Raw genomic sequence first — 16344 nt, forward strand, 5'->3', positions numbered from 1 at the left:
AGCTATTGTGAAAGGTATTGTTTCTCTTAGTTCTGGCTCTGTATTCTTTTTGTCACGGTAGAGAAAGCCAACTGATTTTTGTATGTTGACCTTGTATCCTGCTACTTTGCTGAATTGGGATAATTTTACTCCCTCGTTGCCTATTTGGATACCTTTTATTCCCTTCTCTTGTCTTATTGCTATTGCTAAGACTTCCAAAACAATATTGAATAAGAGAGGTGATAGTGGGCATCCTTTCCTAGTTCCTGTTCTTAAAGGGAATGGAAAACGAGGTCTTGATCATAGTGTTAGTCACTTCATGTGGATGGATGATTAAAAATATTTGAAGTATAAACTCACCTCGTAAATTTGAAATCTTTTCTGCTCAGATGTTGTTATTTTTCCTTCCAGTGATACGTGGGAGCTAAACCGACACCCAAGCATGTTTCTCCTCCTGTTGGTTTTGGGGAGACTCTACCCTTCTCCAATGGATGGCTCGTCGTCTGCACTCAGCATGGCGCCTTTTGTCCCCTTCATTATGAGGTAAGTAACATGCTGCATGGGAATAATGGGTGCTTGTGGAGGTCTGGAGGAATTTTATCCTTCTCTTAATTCAGAATCACTAGTTTTGTTTATAACTTTGGAAGGATTTCTGTGAAGCCAGCTTCTTGAAGATGCTTGCTGCCCTGACTGCTTTTCAGAGTTTCTGAGGAAAGTGCTTCATGTTGTGAATATAAAAGCTCCAGATGACCTGCGTGGATAGTGTTTTCTTAGAACCCTGCCTAGTCATACATGTATGTAAAACATACCTTGAATGTGCGCGTTAGCTCTATTGTGTGGAGAGTCTAGCAGCTATTCCTGGCCTAGACTTCCACATCTTTCTGTGAGTGCCACACTTGGCCATCATGTGCTCCACTTTCCAGTTTGGAGAAGACCCTGGCTCTTCACTGCAGAGGGGCGAGTCCAGAGAGGAGTGTGCTCGGTGGCAGTGCTGTGTGCCACTTATTCATTTCCCACGCCTTTTCTCTTCCAGGTTTATCATCCTGGGAATGAGCCATGGATGTAGATTACACATGTGTATAAGTAATAACAGACTTTCTTTCTTTCTTCTTCACACATTTCTGAGTAATTTTCACCTTCTGATAACATTTATCATTTCAGATCAAAAGTCTCAATAAACAGACCCCTGAAATGTAATGAAAAGTTCATCTAAAGCCTTGCAGAAGCTTATTTCATTACTTTTTGACAGACTAGCACCTTCATTTTCCTGATCATGGTACATTTTCATATACCAACAGTTCAAATTGATGGAGAGCAGAAGCAGAAAAAATACTAACCTCAAGAAAGTGTGTGTGTTACTTTTGTGGTGTGCCAGGTGCCTCTTCCTGCTTTCATAGAGCTGACTTAAGCATTTTAATGTGAGAAACCATTACATAGAATATTCTACTTGTGATTTCTGTAGCTATTGTTGTGCTGTGTTATCTGTGATCATAGAAGTGACCCAATTGGTCAGCTGATTTTGGTTTCCTAGTAATGCGATTTCCAGCCTCTTATCCCCAGCAATTAGTAGTTCATTTTAGGAATTTGGGTGCTGGACTATTCTTTTATGGGCATTGAAAAAAAAAATAGACTTTCACTTTTAATCAGAAGAAATAAGAAATGTTTCAGCAAGTTGATGCAATATGGAAAGCTAGGTCCAGAGAATCACAGTTGTACTTTAGAAACAAAGATGAGCTTTAAGACCTTGTTACCATGTGGAACCATATTCGTAATAATACTGTTATTACATCCTAGAAACCTGAAATTACTAAATCCAAGTATTCATTTAAGCTGTTAATAATTTACATATAATTTGAATTCTCATCTTATTTGTTATATTGAAAGTGGCTGTTGCTTCACAGGAGAAAGATAAGGAGTCTCCTCCTGGACTGTTTACTGCCTCTGAAAACTCACTGGAAGGGCAGCTGTGTGCTGGTGCCCATGTGATGACACATAGCAACAGCAACAAGAACATCATATATGATAAAAATTGCATCAATGTTTTGTCATTGTTGTGTTAAGTACCATAGAGTAGACTGTGACTCATAGCAATCCTATGCACAACAGACGGTAAACTTGTCTTATCCTGCCTCATCCTAATGATCTATGGTATGCTTGCGTCCATTTTTTATCCCATGTAGTTGAAGGTCTTTCTCTCTCTTTCTCCAACCCTCTGTCTTTTCCAGCATGATGTCTTTTCTAGGGATTGGCCCCTCCTGTCAACACGGCCAAAGTCTGTGAGGTGAAGTTTCACTGTCTTTGCCTAGAAGGATCACCTTGGTTGCAGTTTCTCTAAGACATTTGTTTGTTCTTTTTGCAGTCCATGCAATATTCAGTACTCTTTTCTAAAACCAGATTTGAAAGATAGTGATTATCCTTCTGTCATCCCTAGTCATTGTCCAACTTTTAGATGCATAGCAACTAATTAAAAAGACCAGATCTTGAGTCAGGCACACTTTAAATGTGTCCTTAAACAGACATCTGTGCACTTTAGACAGACCCTTGGCAGCAAATTTCCCCAGTGTAATACATCTTTTGATTTCTTTTTTTTTTTATCTTTTGATTTCTTATCTGCTTTTACTATTTGTGGTGATTATAGATTCATGTAAATGAAATAATTGACAGCTTCAATTTTTCTGCATAGAGATGCTGCCTGTTGGTTGACTGATAAGGATTTTTATTTGCTTGATGTTGAGATGTAACCCATATTGGAAACTGTTGTCTTTGATCTTCTGCATCGTATGTTTAAAGACTTCTTCACTTGCAACAAGAAAGGTTATGTCACTGGCAAAACAAATGTTGTTTAATATTCCTCCAAACCTGATGCCACAATTTGTCATATAGTCTAGCTTCTAAAATTATTTGTTCAACAAACAGATTGACTTGGTATAAAGAAAGAATACAGCCCTGATGCACACCTTTCCTGATTTTAAACCTTGCGGCATTCCCTTATTCTGTTGCAATGACTGCTTCTGGGTGTATGTATTGGATCCTCATGAAAACAATAAGTGTTTTGGGATTCTCTTTCTTCTTAGTGTTAGCCATTATTTGTTATGATCCATATATTCAGTTGCCTTTGCATAGTCCATAAGATAGAAGTAAACATCTTTCTGGCATTCTCTGATTTCAGCTAAGATTTATTTGACAGCAGCAATGATATATCTAGTTTCACAATATCTTCTGAATCATATTAGGTGAATTTAGATGATAGTAAGTGTTCATAATATATTAATTTTATTATAAACAAGCCAGCTTGAATTTCTGGCCATTCCTTGTTGATGTACTAGTCTAGCCGCTTTTGAGTAATCTTCTACAAGATTTTACATGCATGTGATATTAATACATTAATGAAGATAATTTAAATATTTTCAGCATTTTTAATACATTATTTTATAAACTTAGAAGGCACACAGTAAGTAGTCTACAATGATCCCATTCTGGTGAAAAATGCTTTGGTTAGTAGTTGCGTTCTTTCTGTAACCCACAATCATATATTCACGTAGAGTTAGTTAGCCCTGATTTATTGTGTGTCCAGGAGTGGTATAAAAAACAGAACATTATGTGTTGTGCTGCTCTCTCAGTAGTTTGACTCCATCCATAGTAAAGGGAAAAGATGAGCAGTCTTGGCCCCTAGAGATAGGCTGTTGTTGTTAAATGTTGTCATTCATGACTACAGCTTACCCTGTCCTATGCCCTCCATGCTCAAACCATTGTTGCAGTCACTATGTCAGTCTGTACTGTTGAAGGTCTTCCTTTCTTTTGCTGACCTTACTTTTTCAAGTCTGATGTCTTCTTCCAATGACTGGCCCCTCCTGACAACATACCCAAAGTATGTGATGAAGTCTCACCATCTTTGCCTCTAGACAAGACCCTGGTTGAGCCTTATCTGAGACAGATTTGTTTGGTTTCTTTTTGGTCTTTGATGGTATATGCAGTACACTCGCCAGTACCACAATTTAGAGGCATGTATTCTTCTTTGGTCTTTCTTATTCATTGTCTAAGCAGTTGAAATACTGTTTGGTTTGGATCAGGTGCACCTTAATCTTTGATGTTTTTACTCTTTAATGCTTTAAAGAAGTCCTTGACTTATTTCCCCGATGCAACACATTGCATTTGATTTCCTGACTACTGCTACTATATAGGTAAAGGTTTACCGTGTTGGAAACCTGATGACGGGCTAGTATTAGTTAGAATTGACTCTGTGGCAGTGGGTTTGATGGTTTGTTTATAAATATTGCAGAATAATGCTTCTCAAATGGCATCCTCTTCCTAAACAACATGACTCCAGAACTCTATGAACTTTGATAAATGTTGATAATTGTAGAGGGACTTCAGGCCTTTTGATATAGGGTCACTATTAGTCATGCTCAACTTGAAGGCAATTGATAACAACAATACTTCTCAAACTTTAAAGTGTAATGTTTAATGTGTACACTCAGCATTTGGGGAATTTGATTCTTTACATTAGCGGTTCCGAGATTCTGCCTTCCAAATAAACTTCCAGGTAATGTTGATGCTTCTCGTATGTAGACAGTGCTTTGACTAACAAGATTAAGGATACATGAGAAGAAAAAGCCTTCAGGAATTTGCATTATCATTTGGGCTATTAAATTTATGTAAGAAATTGCTAGTGAAAACCATCCATACACTGTAATGTCAGAAGGGGCTATTCCCAGAAGAACATCATTCCTAGAAATGTAGAGGGTTCACAAAATGAAGAAAATATTTAATGAGATGAATTAACTTAGAGTAGTGAGCGGTGATCATGAGAATGGCACAGATGTCAGCATGGCTTCCTTCTGAATGGCATCTGATAATAATACCACACACTCACAGATGTAATGTTGGTAGATACTTTTCTTGTATTAGAAGGTACTGGGAACTCTGGGGGTGTAGTCTATACGGAGTTGTGGTGCTAACCAAAGGCATTGCCTTTGGCAGTTGCAACCCACCAGTGGCTCCTTGGGAGAAAAGTGGCCAATCCCTTTCCATGTGATTTGTGCATCTGAAAGTCTTCACCTCTGAAAACACACTGGGGGCAGGGGGGATGACGACGGGACGGCTCTCTTGGTTCCACTCAACAGCAGTTAATTATTTGAGAGAAAATAGCAATAGTAGGATTATATTTCGTGGGATTCTTTAGGGGAGTTATTGGGACTACATTTTGACATAGGAACGAGAAAAGGGGCCCTTGGCAGAGAGATTGAAGTAGGAAGTAGACGAGCCTTGTTGCTTTACTTTTTGCTAGGAGTGAAACGGAATTTATTGTTATTATTATTATTTTTTAAAAAAACAAACCAAAACCCAAAAACAATGACTCTGAGAGGCAAACATGATATCTCCCCTCTTTCACTGGTGGGGAAATTGAGGTTTGGAAAGCAAGCCAGCTACCCAGATGGAATCTGAACCTTACCTGCCCTTTATTATTCCACAAGAGCCCGCTCTCCTCTGTGTAGCTGAGAATTTTAGCTATAGGGTAAACTATAGGTGTGTGTGGCTGGGATTATACAGCTAATAGAAATGGGAGCCTAAGCCCGCAGTCCTTATGTGTGAATGCATACTGTTTTCAGGGTGTACAAGTATCCCATCCACCAGCAGTGGGATTTGCTCTTTTCCTGTAATGAAAATGGCTCATTTGGGTGCAGGCACATCCTCACATTTATGAGACAGCTCCCTGAAGTCATGGCAGGTCCAGAGGAAGCCTGGTTCTACATTTGTGATCACCTTCTGGGAACTCTGGGAACTTTGTCAGGAGGGAATTGCCCTGCCAATCCAAAGGTGGCAAGTTCAAATCCATCACCAGCTTTGTGGGAGAAAGTTAGGTAGTTTCCTCCTGTACTATTCTGAAAACCCACTGGACTGTCAGTTTTGAGCCCATTTTAAGTCAACAACAATGAATTTGAGGTTTTGTTCTGTAAGGAAGTAGAAAGATCTTAAATTTAATATTAGAAAATCCAGTTTTCAGCACAGGGGCTCGAGAATGAGGGAGCTATGGTGGCTTTATGGTAAGGAATTGCACTGCCAATACAAAGGTATGCAGTTCAAATCCTCCAGTTGCTCTGTGGGAGAAATATGGGCAGTCTCCTCCTGTGCAATTTATTGTCACTGAAAACCTGTTGGAGAGTCAGTTGTGGGTCTATTCTGACTCCCCAGCACAGCCCTGGAATAACTGTAGTCAGGCTGGGAGGGTGAGGTATAGACAGACTTTATTCTTACATGGTGGACTTGATAAAACAGTATACATTTGATTTTTAAATTACTTTTGAGAAAGCTATTCACAAATAAAGCCAAAGATCAGGTCCTATAACTTGTTGTTCCAGTTAATATTTGTAGTTCTAATTGTTGTAAAGATCAGGTAGTTGTTGACCTCAGGGTAACAGCTGTAAAGAGGCACAGTGGATAGGCAGTATTTTATTTTTGTAACATCATTAATGGTAACTTAAGTTCTTGGAAGAGCTCTAATCAGACTCCTGGCTTCTGAGTTTAACTAAAGGAGAAGTTTTTTAGAGAGTGGGAGTAGAGGAAAAGGTTACCCTGACCAAGCAAAAGTGAAGTGCACATTGTGAAGAAGATTAAAAGCCCTAGAAGCAATTTTTCTTCTTCTATGTATGTATAGTTCCTTCTTCTCTGTACATGTTTATAAGTATTATTTGCATTTTTACACCCATATCGCACATTGGGGAGTATATCTAAATGTTTTTCTGTTTATTGTCTCTTAGACTTGCTGGTTTGTATTTTCCAGAGTTCTCTGTGTGTGCAGTTAGGATTGTTAGTTGCATCATCTTGGAACAGAAATACTATCAATCTCAACATCTTGTTTACAGAAATGTTTTGTCTCCAGTGTATTATTTTTAATAAGTTCATTTTTATGCAGTTTTTCCCTCCACACTTTCCTTCACTGACATTGTTTCATACAATTATTGCCATACATTATGTTTTATAAAATTAATCACCATTGGACTGTGTCTACCATTACTCTGTCTTTTCAGCCCATACCAGATCTTTCCTATTTCCTTTACCCTCTTCCTCCACTCATCAAATTGGGCAACACTGTGACTTCACCCTTACTCATTTTCATGCCTCTTCTCCCACCCCTTCCCTCCTTGGACCCTCATACACATTTTACTAGTTATCCTTCTATTTTTACGGTAATGGTCTTACTCCGTATTTGTCCTTACTAGACTGAGTTAGTTCACTCAGCATAGTGCTCTCCAGTTTCTCCCAATATACATAGTATTCTTCAAAATCATTGCTCCTGTGCTGGACCTATATACATAGCACTTTATCATCTGAATATGAAGCTTTCAGGTTAAGGCCACTCACCATTTAGTCTAAGTACCATAGAGCAATAATGTCATGCTTTAAAGGGATTTTAATTGACTCCCTAAATACAACTAACCAATGCCCATTTGCGTAGGACTTTCTATAAGCTCTGGCATGCGTCTTTGAATTCCCTTTCACACGTGTATTTCAAGTTTGAATGGAAGAGCTGTGGCAAATTGCATATGCCTCAAACTGAGGATATAGCAGGGAGCCCATATATTAAAAATAATACCTCCTCAGGCCTTGAAAGACCATATTTTGGCCGGGCCCTGTCTCTCACCCCCTAGCTACAACACTATCCATGCACATGTTGGGGAGTATACATTGAGAGAGAAAGTATTTTCTGTTGTGGGTAATTGTGAGAACTCTTAGAATTTGATACCCACAGGAGGATGCCCTCCACTGCTTCTTCCCTTTTTTGTAATCTTTTCAAAAGGATTGCCCCTACCACCTTTCTGGATTGGAGATTATTTCAGTTGATTTCCCCCTAAACCTTTTCTCATCTAAAGAATCATTGTTCTCTTTTGGTGAAATTCAGTTGAAATCTGCTTTTCTTCTGATAAGCACTGAAGTACAAATAGCAGTCCAGTTTTAATTACATACCAGTGGAAAACATCCCTAGGGATTTATGCAGTGCAAACTTTTAGTTGAGATATAAAATATAATCACCACCAACAAAATAATTGGAAAATATGTTTCATCTATTAAAAAAAAATCATGGAACCTTTTGACTGTGTTTCTCTTGACAGGGAGACAAGGAACTACGTGGCAATATGCCTTTTAAGCCTATGACATTGGGAAATAATGAAGACAGCTGTTTTATCCCGCCCCCCAATGTTACATAATTTGGGGATTATCACTTTACTGTCCTTATCTTGATTATTAAATTAAAATAACCCATTTTTCCATGGTGTACAGTTCATATTTGCACAGACAGTAGTGGCTTCTACCTTGTTTTCTAATTATATTAGAACTCTTCTTCAAGGCTATCCATCAAATTTTTATCTGTTCTATCTTTCCAGAACCCTTGTAGATAGGAAGAGAGCAGAATTTACATTAGAGAGGGCTCAGTGAGGCAGAGAACAGTTAACACACCCCTCAGAAGGCAGATACCCTTGTCGCTCCTTCTCCCTTTCAAATCCTCATCATCTCTCCGTTCCTCGAAGCTACAGCAATTTTTATTGAAAACCATTTTTAAGCTTAGCCCATATTTAGGCACAGAGTTGAATTAAATCATTAATGTAAAAAAAAAAAAAAAAACCTCCTTGTAGATGTTTTTGTCTCTGAGCCAGTCTATATATTTATATGAGATACTCAAGGGATTCAAAGTATTGGAACTATATTTTGTATCCTCCTGTTCACTAGTTCTGTATGAATAAGGTAGGCTGGACTTTGTGTTTAATATGACTTCTAAGGAACCTTGTATTCTAATATTCGTGCTACCGTTTGCTTTTATGGTTACTGCACTACCCAGCCTTGGTGGTTCCTTTTCTGTTGTGTTAAGATTTTTAACTGGATAGACTAGGTCCTTGCTGGCTTTCCAGGGCCTTCCTGCTCCTTTCAGTGAACTACTCTGGAGACCTACCAGGGAGCTCTCCAGATCCACAGATTTAGAGCCAAATAAGGAGAGCCTGGACTGATAAGAGTCAGGGGTGTAGGTGAGTGATGAACCATTTTTCCTGTTGAGAGTCATAGAATTATAAACAAGACAAAACATGCAGAGGAAAGTCTCCAAGATTAATGAGGCATGAGCATAGGATCCCAGGAGAAGAAGCCCCTATTTGCTTCACTTTTCCCATCTGGATGATATAAGTAACTTACAAAATAGCAGATAAAATCTCTTTTATTTCTTGCTGAGAAAAACTCTAGAGAATTGTACAGTTGGTAGTATAATGGTTAGAGGTCCACAGCCAATTCTCAACTCCTGCTTGTTGTGTCTCTGCCAGTAAGCTAGGAATTGGTGCTGAAGTTGCATGTATGGGAGGCAATGGAAAAGGAGCCCTGGGTTCTCAATGCAGACCCTTGCACTTTAAAAAAGTTCACTCTCAAATGCATGTAAACCCCAGAACTATGTCGAGAATTTTGGGAAGTGAGATCTGTCAGTATTGTCTCAGAAACTTGTAGAAGGATTTTCAGAAAGCTAGGGGGGAAGCATTTTTTTAAAAAAAAATTTCCTTGTCTAATATTAGTTGACCTATCAAATCAGGAAACAACAACCTCTTCAACAAAACTAGATTGCTGTCAGCAGAAAGCTGAAACAGGATCCACATCTCACACCATACACAAAAATCAGCTCAAGGGTGGATCAGAGACCTGGGAGTAAAGCCCCAAATTATAATGTTCATAAGAGACAAACTGGGATCAAGCTTCGAAGGCCTAGTCTACAGTATAAAGAGACTGCTAAATACAACCAGAAAGGCACAATCTCAAGAGGAATGTTGATACATGGGACTGTTTAAAGATTAAATCCCTGTGCTCATCAAAACCTTTTTCCAACAGAGTGAAAAGAAAACCTACCATCTGGGAGCAAACATTTGACAATACCATTTCACACAAGAGTCTCATAATGAAATTTTATAGAATGCTTCTGGGCCTCCACAAGAAAAAGACTGTTAACCCAATTACAAAATGGGCAAGAGACATGGAAAGAATTTTTCACAGAGGAGTATAGTCGAGTGGCCAACAAACACACGAAGAAATGCTTCAAATCACTAGCAATAAGGAGATGCAAGTCAAAACCACAATGAGATACCATCTTACTCCAGTAGCAACGTTTAGAAAGGACAGCAAGTGATAAATGTTGGAGAGGATGTTGCGAGATAGGAACTCTTCTTACACATCGTTGTTGGGATTGTAAAATGGTACAAACACTCTGGAAGGCAGTTTGGCATTGCCTCAAAAAGCTGAACATAGAAATTCCATGTGACCCAGCTATTCCATTGCTTGGAATATATCCTGAGAAAATGAGAACTGAGGCTTAAACAGAGACTTGTACTCCAGTGTTCATAGCAGCATTATTCAGCCATTGCAAGAACATGGAAACAGCCAGATGTCGAACCACGAACAAATGAATTGAGAAATTGTGGTACAGTCATACAAAGGAATACTGCACAGCACTCAGGAACAATGATTTTGTAAATTACTACCTAACTTGTGAGGGACTGTAGAGCATTATGCTGAGTGAACTAACTCAGTCCCACAAGGACAAATACTGTATAAAACTATTATTGTAGAATGAGGATCCAAGCAGGGGAAAGGGGAAAGCAGAGGGATGAGAATGGGTGTGGGGAGTGGGTTGGGTTGTTAATCATAGAGTTGCACAGTACAATAGGGTGGGTGAAGAAAATGAGAAGGATCTAGTATGAAAAACAATGTATTCAAACTTTTTAAATAAATCAATATAAAATTTTTAAAAAAAAACACACAGTAAAAAAAAAGAAAAGATAAACTGGGACCCAGCTTAGATGGCCTAGTCTATGGTATAAACAGACTTCCAAATACAGCCAGAAATGTACAATCTGGAGAGGATCAGAGAAAGGATTTTAACGGTGACTAGATACCTGTGGCTGGTATTGATCTTTTTAGATGGGATCATTAAATATATTTTTCGAGTTGCTCTGCTTTTCATTTACTGAGAACTTGGGAAGAATTTCCTAAGACTTATCCGTGGCTTAGTCACTTCACATTTTTAAAATGAGATTACTAGATGTTAGATGAGGACAATACTGCTTTATTCAACATTTCATTTACTTACTTAAAGACAGACTAGATTGCATGCTTATTAAATTTGTATATTTACTAGGTGAAGAATCAAAATTCAAAGTCGTTCTCAAGTATGGAAATAACAAATATAAAAATCAGGCTACATGACTGGGGAAGAGAACAGATTAACTTGAGAGACAAATGTTAGAACTTCCCTTTTACTTCTTTTTTTCCTTTTAGGACAGAAATCCTGTTTCTTTTCTCAGTTGCAAGTTGGATAAAGGTTTACAGAACAAGTTTTCCATTTAATAGGTTGTGCATGCTTCATTTTGCCCACTGTTTGCAGTCTCCACCCTGTAGCACCACTCCTCCCACCTCCATCTCCATTTCCTATTTCTCTCCTTCCCTGCCTCCCTCCCTCCCTCCCTCCCTTCCGTTTGTCATCCCTGATTTCTGAACTCTGGTTTTGAACAAATACTTTCCCCTTTGAATTTTCGTGGTTGGTTATTCCACAGAGTTCCTATTCCCCTAATGTTACTGCTCACTTCATAATCCAATAATCCAATCTGTACTATGTTTTATGTGACAAATTGAATCATGTGGGCAAGATCAGTGCCAGGCTGGAAAGATGACTAAAGACCATAGTCTCAGAGGTTCTACCAGTCTTAGACTTACTAGAAGCCTGGTCTCTTTTATGATTTCAAGGATTTTTTTCTGATTTTCACATCTAGGATCTTCTGTCGTGATCCCTTGCTGAGTCATCTGCAGTGTTAGCTGGATGCCATCTTGTTTTTCTTCATTTTAGGATCGTTGAAATCTATAAACTAATTGTTTCCAGGCATCTTTAATTTTCTTCTTCTTTGTTGTTCCAGACAAGGAGAGAATAATTGTACTTAGATGGCTCCTCATGGTACATGGTTAAATGTCATGTTATTTGCTACAGTTTTTGCTGCTGTTATTTCTGATATAACCACTAATTGAAAAAGAAAATGGAATAACAGCCTTAGAAAGCAGGATTGAAAGAGAGACAATATCAAGATGACCATTTGTTTGATAGAAATATATTCTTACTTTTTAAATAAAAATTATAAACATGCAGAATGAAGGACATCTGGTTTCATAAAAAAATAAATAAATAAATCTTGAGGAATGGGATTTCCTGGTGAGCCATGAGGAAGAAGCATGACAGAATTGCTAAAAGAGTAAATGTACTTCAGACTCCTGGGTTGGCAGGCTGTGTGGTCCTCTGAGCTCCACTGGCCCATCCAAGCACACGTTTTCTGGTTTGCTATGAGCTCCCTACTTTAGAAGGGTCATTGATGAACTTCCATTTGTCTAGGGAAGGTAACCATGATGAGAGGGAATTGAAGTATCTGGAGAGGATTACACTAGAGAGGGCAACATGATAATAGCCTTAGCTGATTTGACAGGCTTCCATATGACAGAAGTCACATCCTTTATTTTCTTCACTTCCAGTGGGAAAATAGAAAAGTGATTTCAGCTTTTAATATAAAGGAACACATCTGGGAACAAACATTTAGCAATAGTATCTCAGACAAGAGGCTCATAACGAAAGTTTATAGAATACTGCTGGGCCTCTACAAGAAAAAAGTCTGATAACCCAATTACAAAATGGGAAAAAAGACATACAAAGAATTTTCATAGAGGAAGATATTCAAATGGCAAAACAATATGAAGAAATGCTCCAAATCACTGGCAGTAAGAGAGATGCAGATAAAAACCACAATGAGATACCATCTCACTCAAGTATCAGTGGCAAAGTTTAACAGGACAGCAAGTAATAAATTTTGGAGAGGATTGGTGTGATAAGAACTCTTATACATTGTTTTGGGGGTTGTAAAATGGTACAACCACTCTGGAATGCAGTTTGGTGCTTCCTCAAAAAGCTGAACATAGAAATTCCATATGACCCAGCTGTTCCACTGCTTGTAATATACTCCTAAGAGAATGAGAACTGAGGCTCAAATGCAAACTTGTATACTAGTGTTCATAGCAGCATTATTCACCATTGCAAGAACATGGAAACAGCCCAGATGTCCAACCACAAACAAATGGATTGAAAAGTTGTGGTATATTCACACAATGGACTACTATGCAGCATGTAGGAACAATGATTTTGTAAATTACTACCTAACTTGGGAGGGACTGGAGAGCATTATGCTGAGTGAACTAACACAGTTCCACAAGGACAAATACTGTATAAAACTATTATTGTAGAATGAATATGGGGATCCAAGGTGGGGGGTGGAGTGGAAATAGAGGGGTGAGGATAGGAGGGTAGGGTGTTATTCATAGGGTGGCACAATTTGATGGATGGATGGGGTGAAGAAAATGGGAAGAATCTTTTGTGAAAAACAAGTGTATTCAAACTTTGTAAATAAATCAGAGTAATATAAAAAAATTTAAAAAATTAAAGTATATATCAGTATAAAGGAAAACTTGGTGAAGGTTTATTTTCTTTATTGAGAGAATGAACAGAGCTATTTGTCAATGAAGTGTTCAGGGAAATGGATTACATCTTAACATTGATATCTTTTCCCTTTTCATTTTTATTTGAAAGGAAGTACAAAGTAAATTGGTTTTCCCATCCAGCAGTTCATGCACAGTTCATTTTATGACATTTATCACAATCCCCATACTATAACAACATTTCTTTCGCTTCCTTGACATGTTTTCTGCTTCCATTTGCCCTTCGTTCCTATTTCTTTCTACATTTGAGCTTCTTCCTTGGACAAATGGCACCCTTCTAATCCTATGTAGTTGATTGTTTTGAGGAGTGCGTATTTCCCTATTGGATTTTTTCACCTTATAGGCTGCTTTATTGTTTGACTGAAAGGTTAAGCTTTAGTATGAATATACTTCCAGATTTGAAGGATGTGTAAGAGTTTTTGTAAGGCCAAGAAGCTTATCTTTTTAATATTAGTATATTTGAAAATGTATCTGATTTTGGACCAGATGACCTTTACAGATCTGTTTGAAATATCTTACTTGAGAGCTTGACAGTTGTGGGTTCTAAATGTGCATTGAATGAAATGATAAACCTGCCTCTAAACTTGTGACACATACCTCCACAGTTTTATTTATGAGTTTTTCTAACTCTCAGAGACAATAAGATGGAGCGTTCTGCTTGCTGTGGCCCACAATTGCGGTGGTCTCAGGCTACATGGTGCCTCAGGAGTTAATCCATTTAAATTTAGCCTTTATTATCTATAACTTTGTTATTAGGATGGTAGTTCTGAAACCAATTTTTTTTTTTGCATATGTGATGTTATGTCTGAAAAGCATTCCTTATTAATTTCATTATCTTTTTTGTGGTTGCTGTATTTTCTCCATTCCAGATGTTGGCTTAAGCCACACTTGTTTTCCAACAAGCCCAAGGAACATCTGAGTCTTTGAGAAGTCAGAGATACTTTCCAGAAGAGTGATTCAAATAGAGAACTTTTTTGTTGTCTAAACTTCCAGAAGAATCTTCTTTGAGCAGTTTTCTAAAGAAGGTGTAAAATCAGACCTCCTGCTGTTGCGTTGTTTCTGATTCTGAGGGACCCCTCCACTGAATTCCCAATCTTGTGAGTCCTGGTGGAACAGGCTGCCCTTCTTTCTTCTGAGAAGTGGCTGATGGATTCAAACCACCGACCTTTCACTTAGTAGCCCACTTTGTAATCTGTTGTACCACCATAGCTCCTTTGGAGAGAGCACTGGGGTTATTGTTAGTTGCTGTTGAGTCAATTCAGACTTATGGCCACCCTGTCCACAGCAGATTGAAAGCTAATTTAATAAATGCAGAGTCTTCCTCCCAATCTGTGTTATACTCAAGCCCCTGGTTAAAATCACTGTATCAATCCATCTTGTTGAGAATCTTTCTCTACCACAGAGGTGGAAACAACTCCTAGCTGACCCTCCAGATCAGTAGCTGGCAATCTCAGTCGAGGCAATCTCCTGCAGAGGAGGCTGGTGGTTTGGAACCATGTGTCTTTGGGTTGAGAGTGCAGCCCCTTACTATTAAAGCACCAGAGCTCCCTATCTAAGAAGGTATGTTGTTAGGTGCCATCAAGTCAAATACAGCTCATAACGACCCTATGAACAACAGACCTGAACTCTGCCCTGTCCTGTGCCATGCCATCTGCATCATCTTTGACACATTTGAGCCTATTGCTTCAGTCATTTTGTCAATACATACATTGATGGTTTTCCTTTTTCCAAGCATGATATCCCTTTCCCAGGAGTAGCCTCCAAAGTATGAGATATAAGCCTTCCTGTCTTTGTCTTCAAAGAGTACTCTGGCTACAGTTTCTCTAATACATATCTGTTAGTTCTTCTGGCTACAGTTTCTCTAAGACATATCTGTTAGTTCTTCTGGCTACAGTTTCTCTAAGACATATCTGTTAGTTCTTCTGGCAGTCCATGAGATACTCAATACTTTCCAGCACCACAACTCAAAGGCATGAATTCTTCTTCTGTCGTGTTATTGTTGTTAGTGCCATTGAATTGAGAACAACTTACAGTGAACCTATGAACAGCCAACCCTGCCCTGTCCTTTGCCATCTTTATTATCTCTGACACAGTTGAGCCCATTGCTGTAGTCCCCTTGGCAGTGTGTCTCCTTAGCGGTTTTTCTCTTCTTTGCTGACCCTCCATCTTTCCAAGCACGAACCTTTCCAAGGAATAGCGTTGCCTGGGGTATATTTCCAAACTATGAAATTCAAAGCTTCACCATGTTTGCTTCCAAGGAGCAACCTGACTGCACTTTTCACAAAACTTATCTGTAGATGTCACCAAATCTAGCCATTACAAGTAGAAAATACCTACAAATAGACTTCTTTCCTTTTGACTGAGCAGTGGATAGGTCTAAATAACGCATATATGTTGGAGTTTGCACTTCATATGAGTAGTGCTAAATTCTTTGAGTCTTAGAGAATGAAATTACAGGAAAGGAGTGCTTGTACCATCTGCTCTGCTTCTAATTGTTTGGTGAAAGAAGGGACCTGGCAATCTATCCTGGTGTTGAAACACTGACCTCTACTAGTACGAGTATCTGATACTAGGTCTTACTTGAGCAGAATTATCAAGATACAGATGTTCATTTCTGCTCAGTCCTTTTCTCAGCTGCTGAGTTTTCTTCTTTGTCTATAAGCCAAACCCACATCCACTCCTCTTTCACACAGACATGTAAATGACTCTGTGGTGGTATTACTTTCACTGGGGCTGTTTATTGTTATTTGAAGACTTAAATTTTTGAAGTAGAGCAATTAAGCTATGATGTTGTAATTTTAAACATATATA

At 38.5% G+C, this 16344-nt stretch overlaps 1 protein-coding gene across 1 annotated transcript in view; it reads left to right on the forward strand.

Annotated features, from left to right (window-relative positions):
- THADA (thyroid adenoma associated) overlaps positions 1-16344 on the forward strand; it is a 588067-nt gene that overhangs the window by 242829 nt on the left and 328894 nt on the right. The window contains exon 27 of the mRNA XM_006882320.1: positions 391-522. Coding sequence (XP_006882382.1) covers positions 391-522 — 132 coding nt within the window. The remainder of the gene's footprint in view (positions 1-390; positions 523-16344) is intronic.

Source organism: Elephantulus edwardii, unplaced genomic scaffold (genome assembly GCF_000299155.1).
Source record: "Elephantulus edwardii isolate Elephantulus edwardi_28Jun2011 unplaced genomic scaffold, EleEdw1.0 scaffold00019, whole genome shotgun sequence".
NCBI lineage: Eukaryota > Metazoa > Chordata > Mammalia > Macroscelidea > Macroscelididae > Elephantulus > Elephantulus edwardii.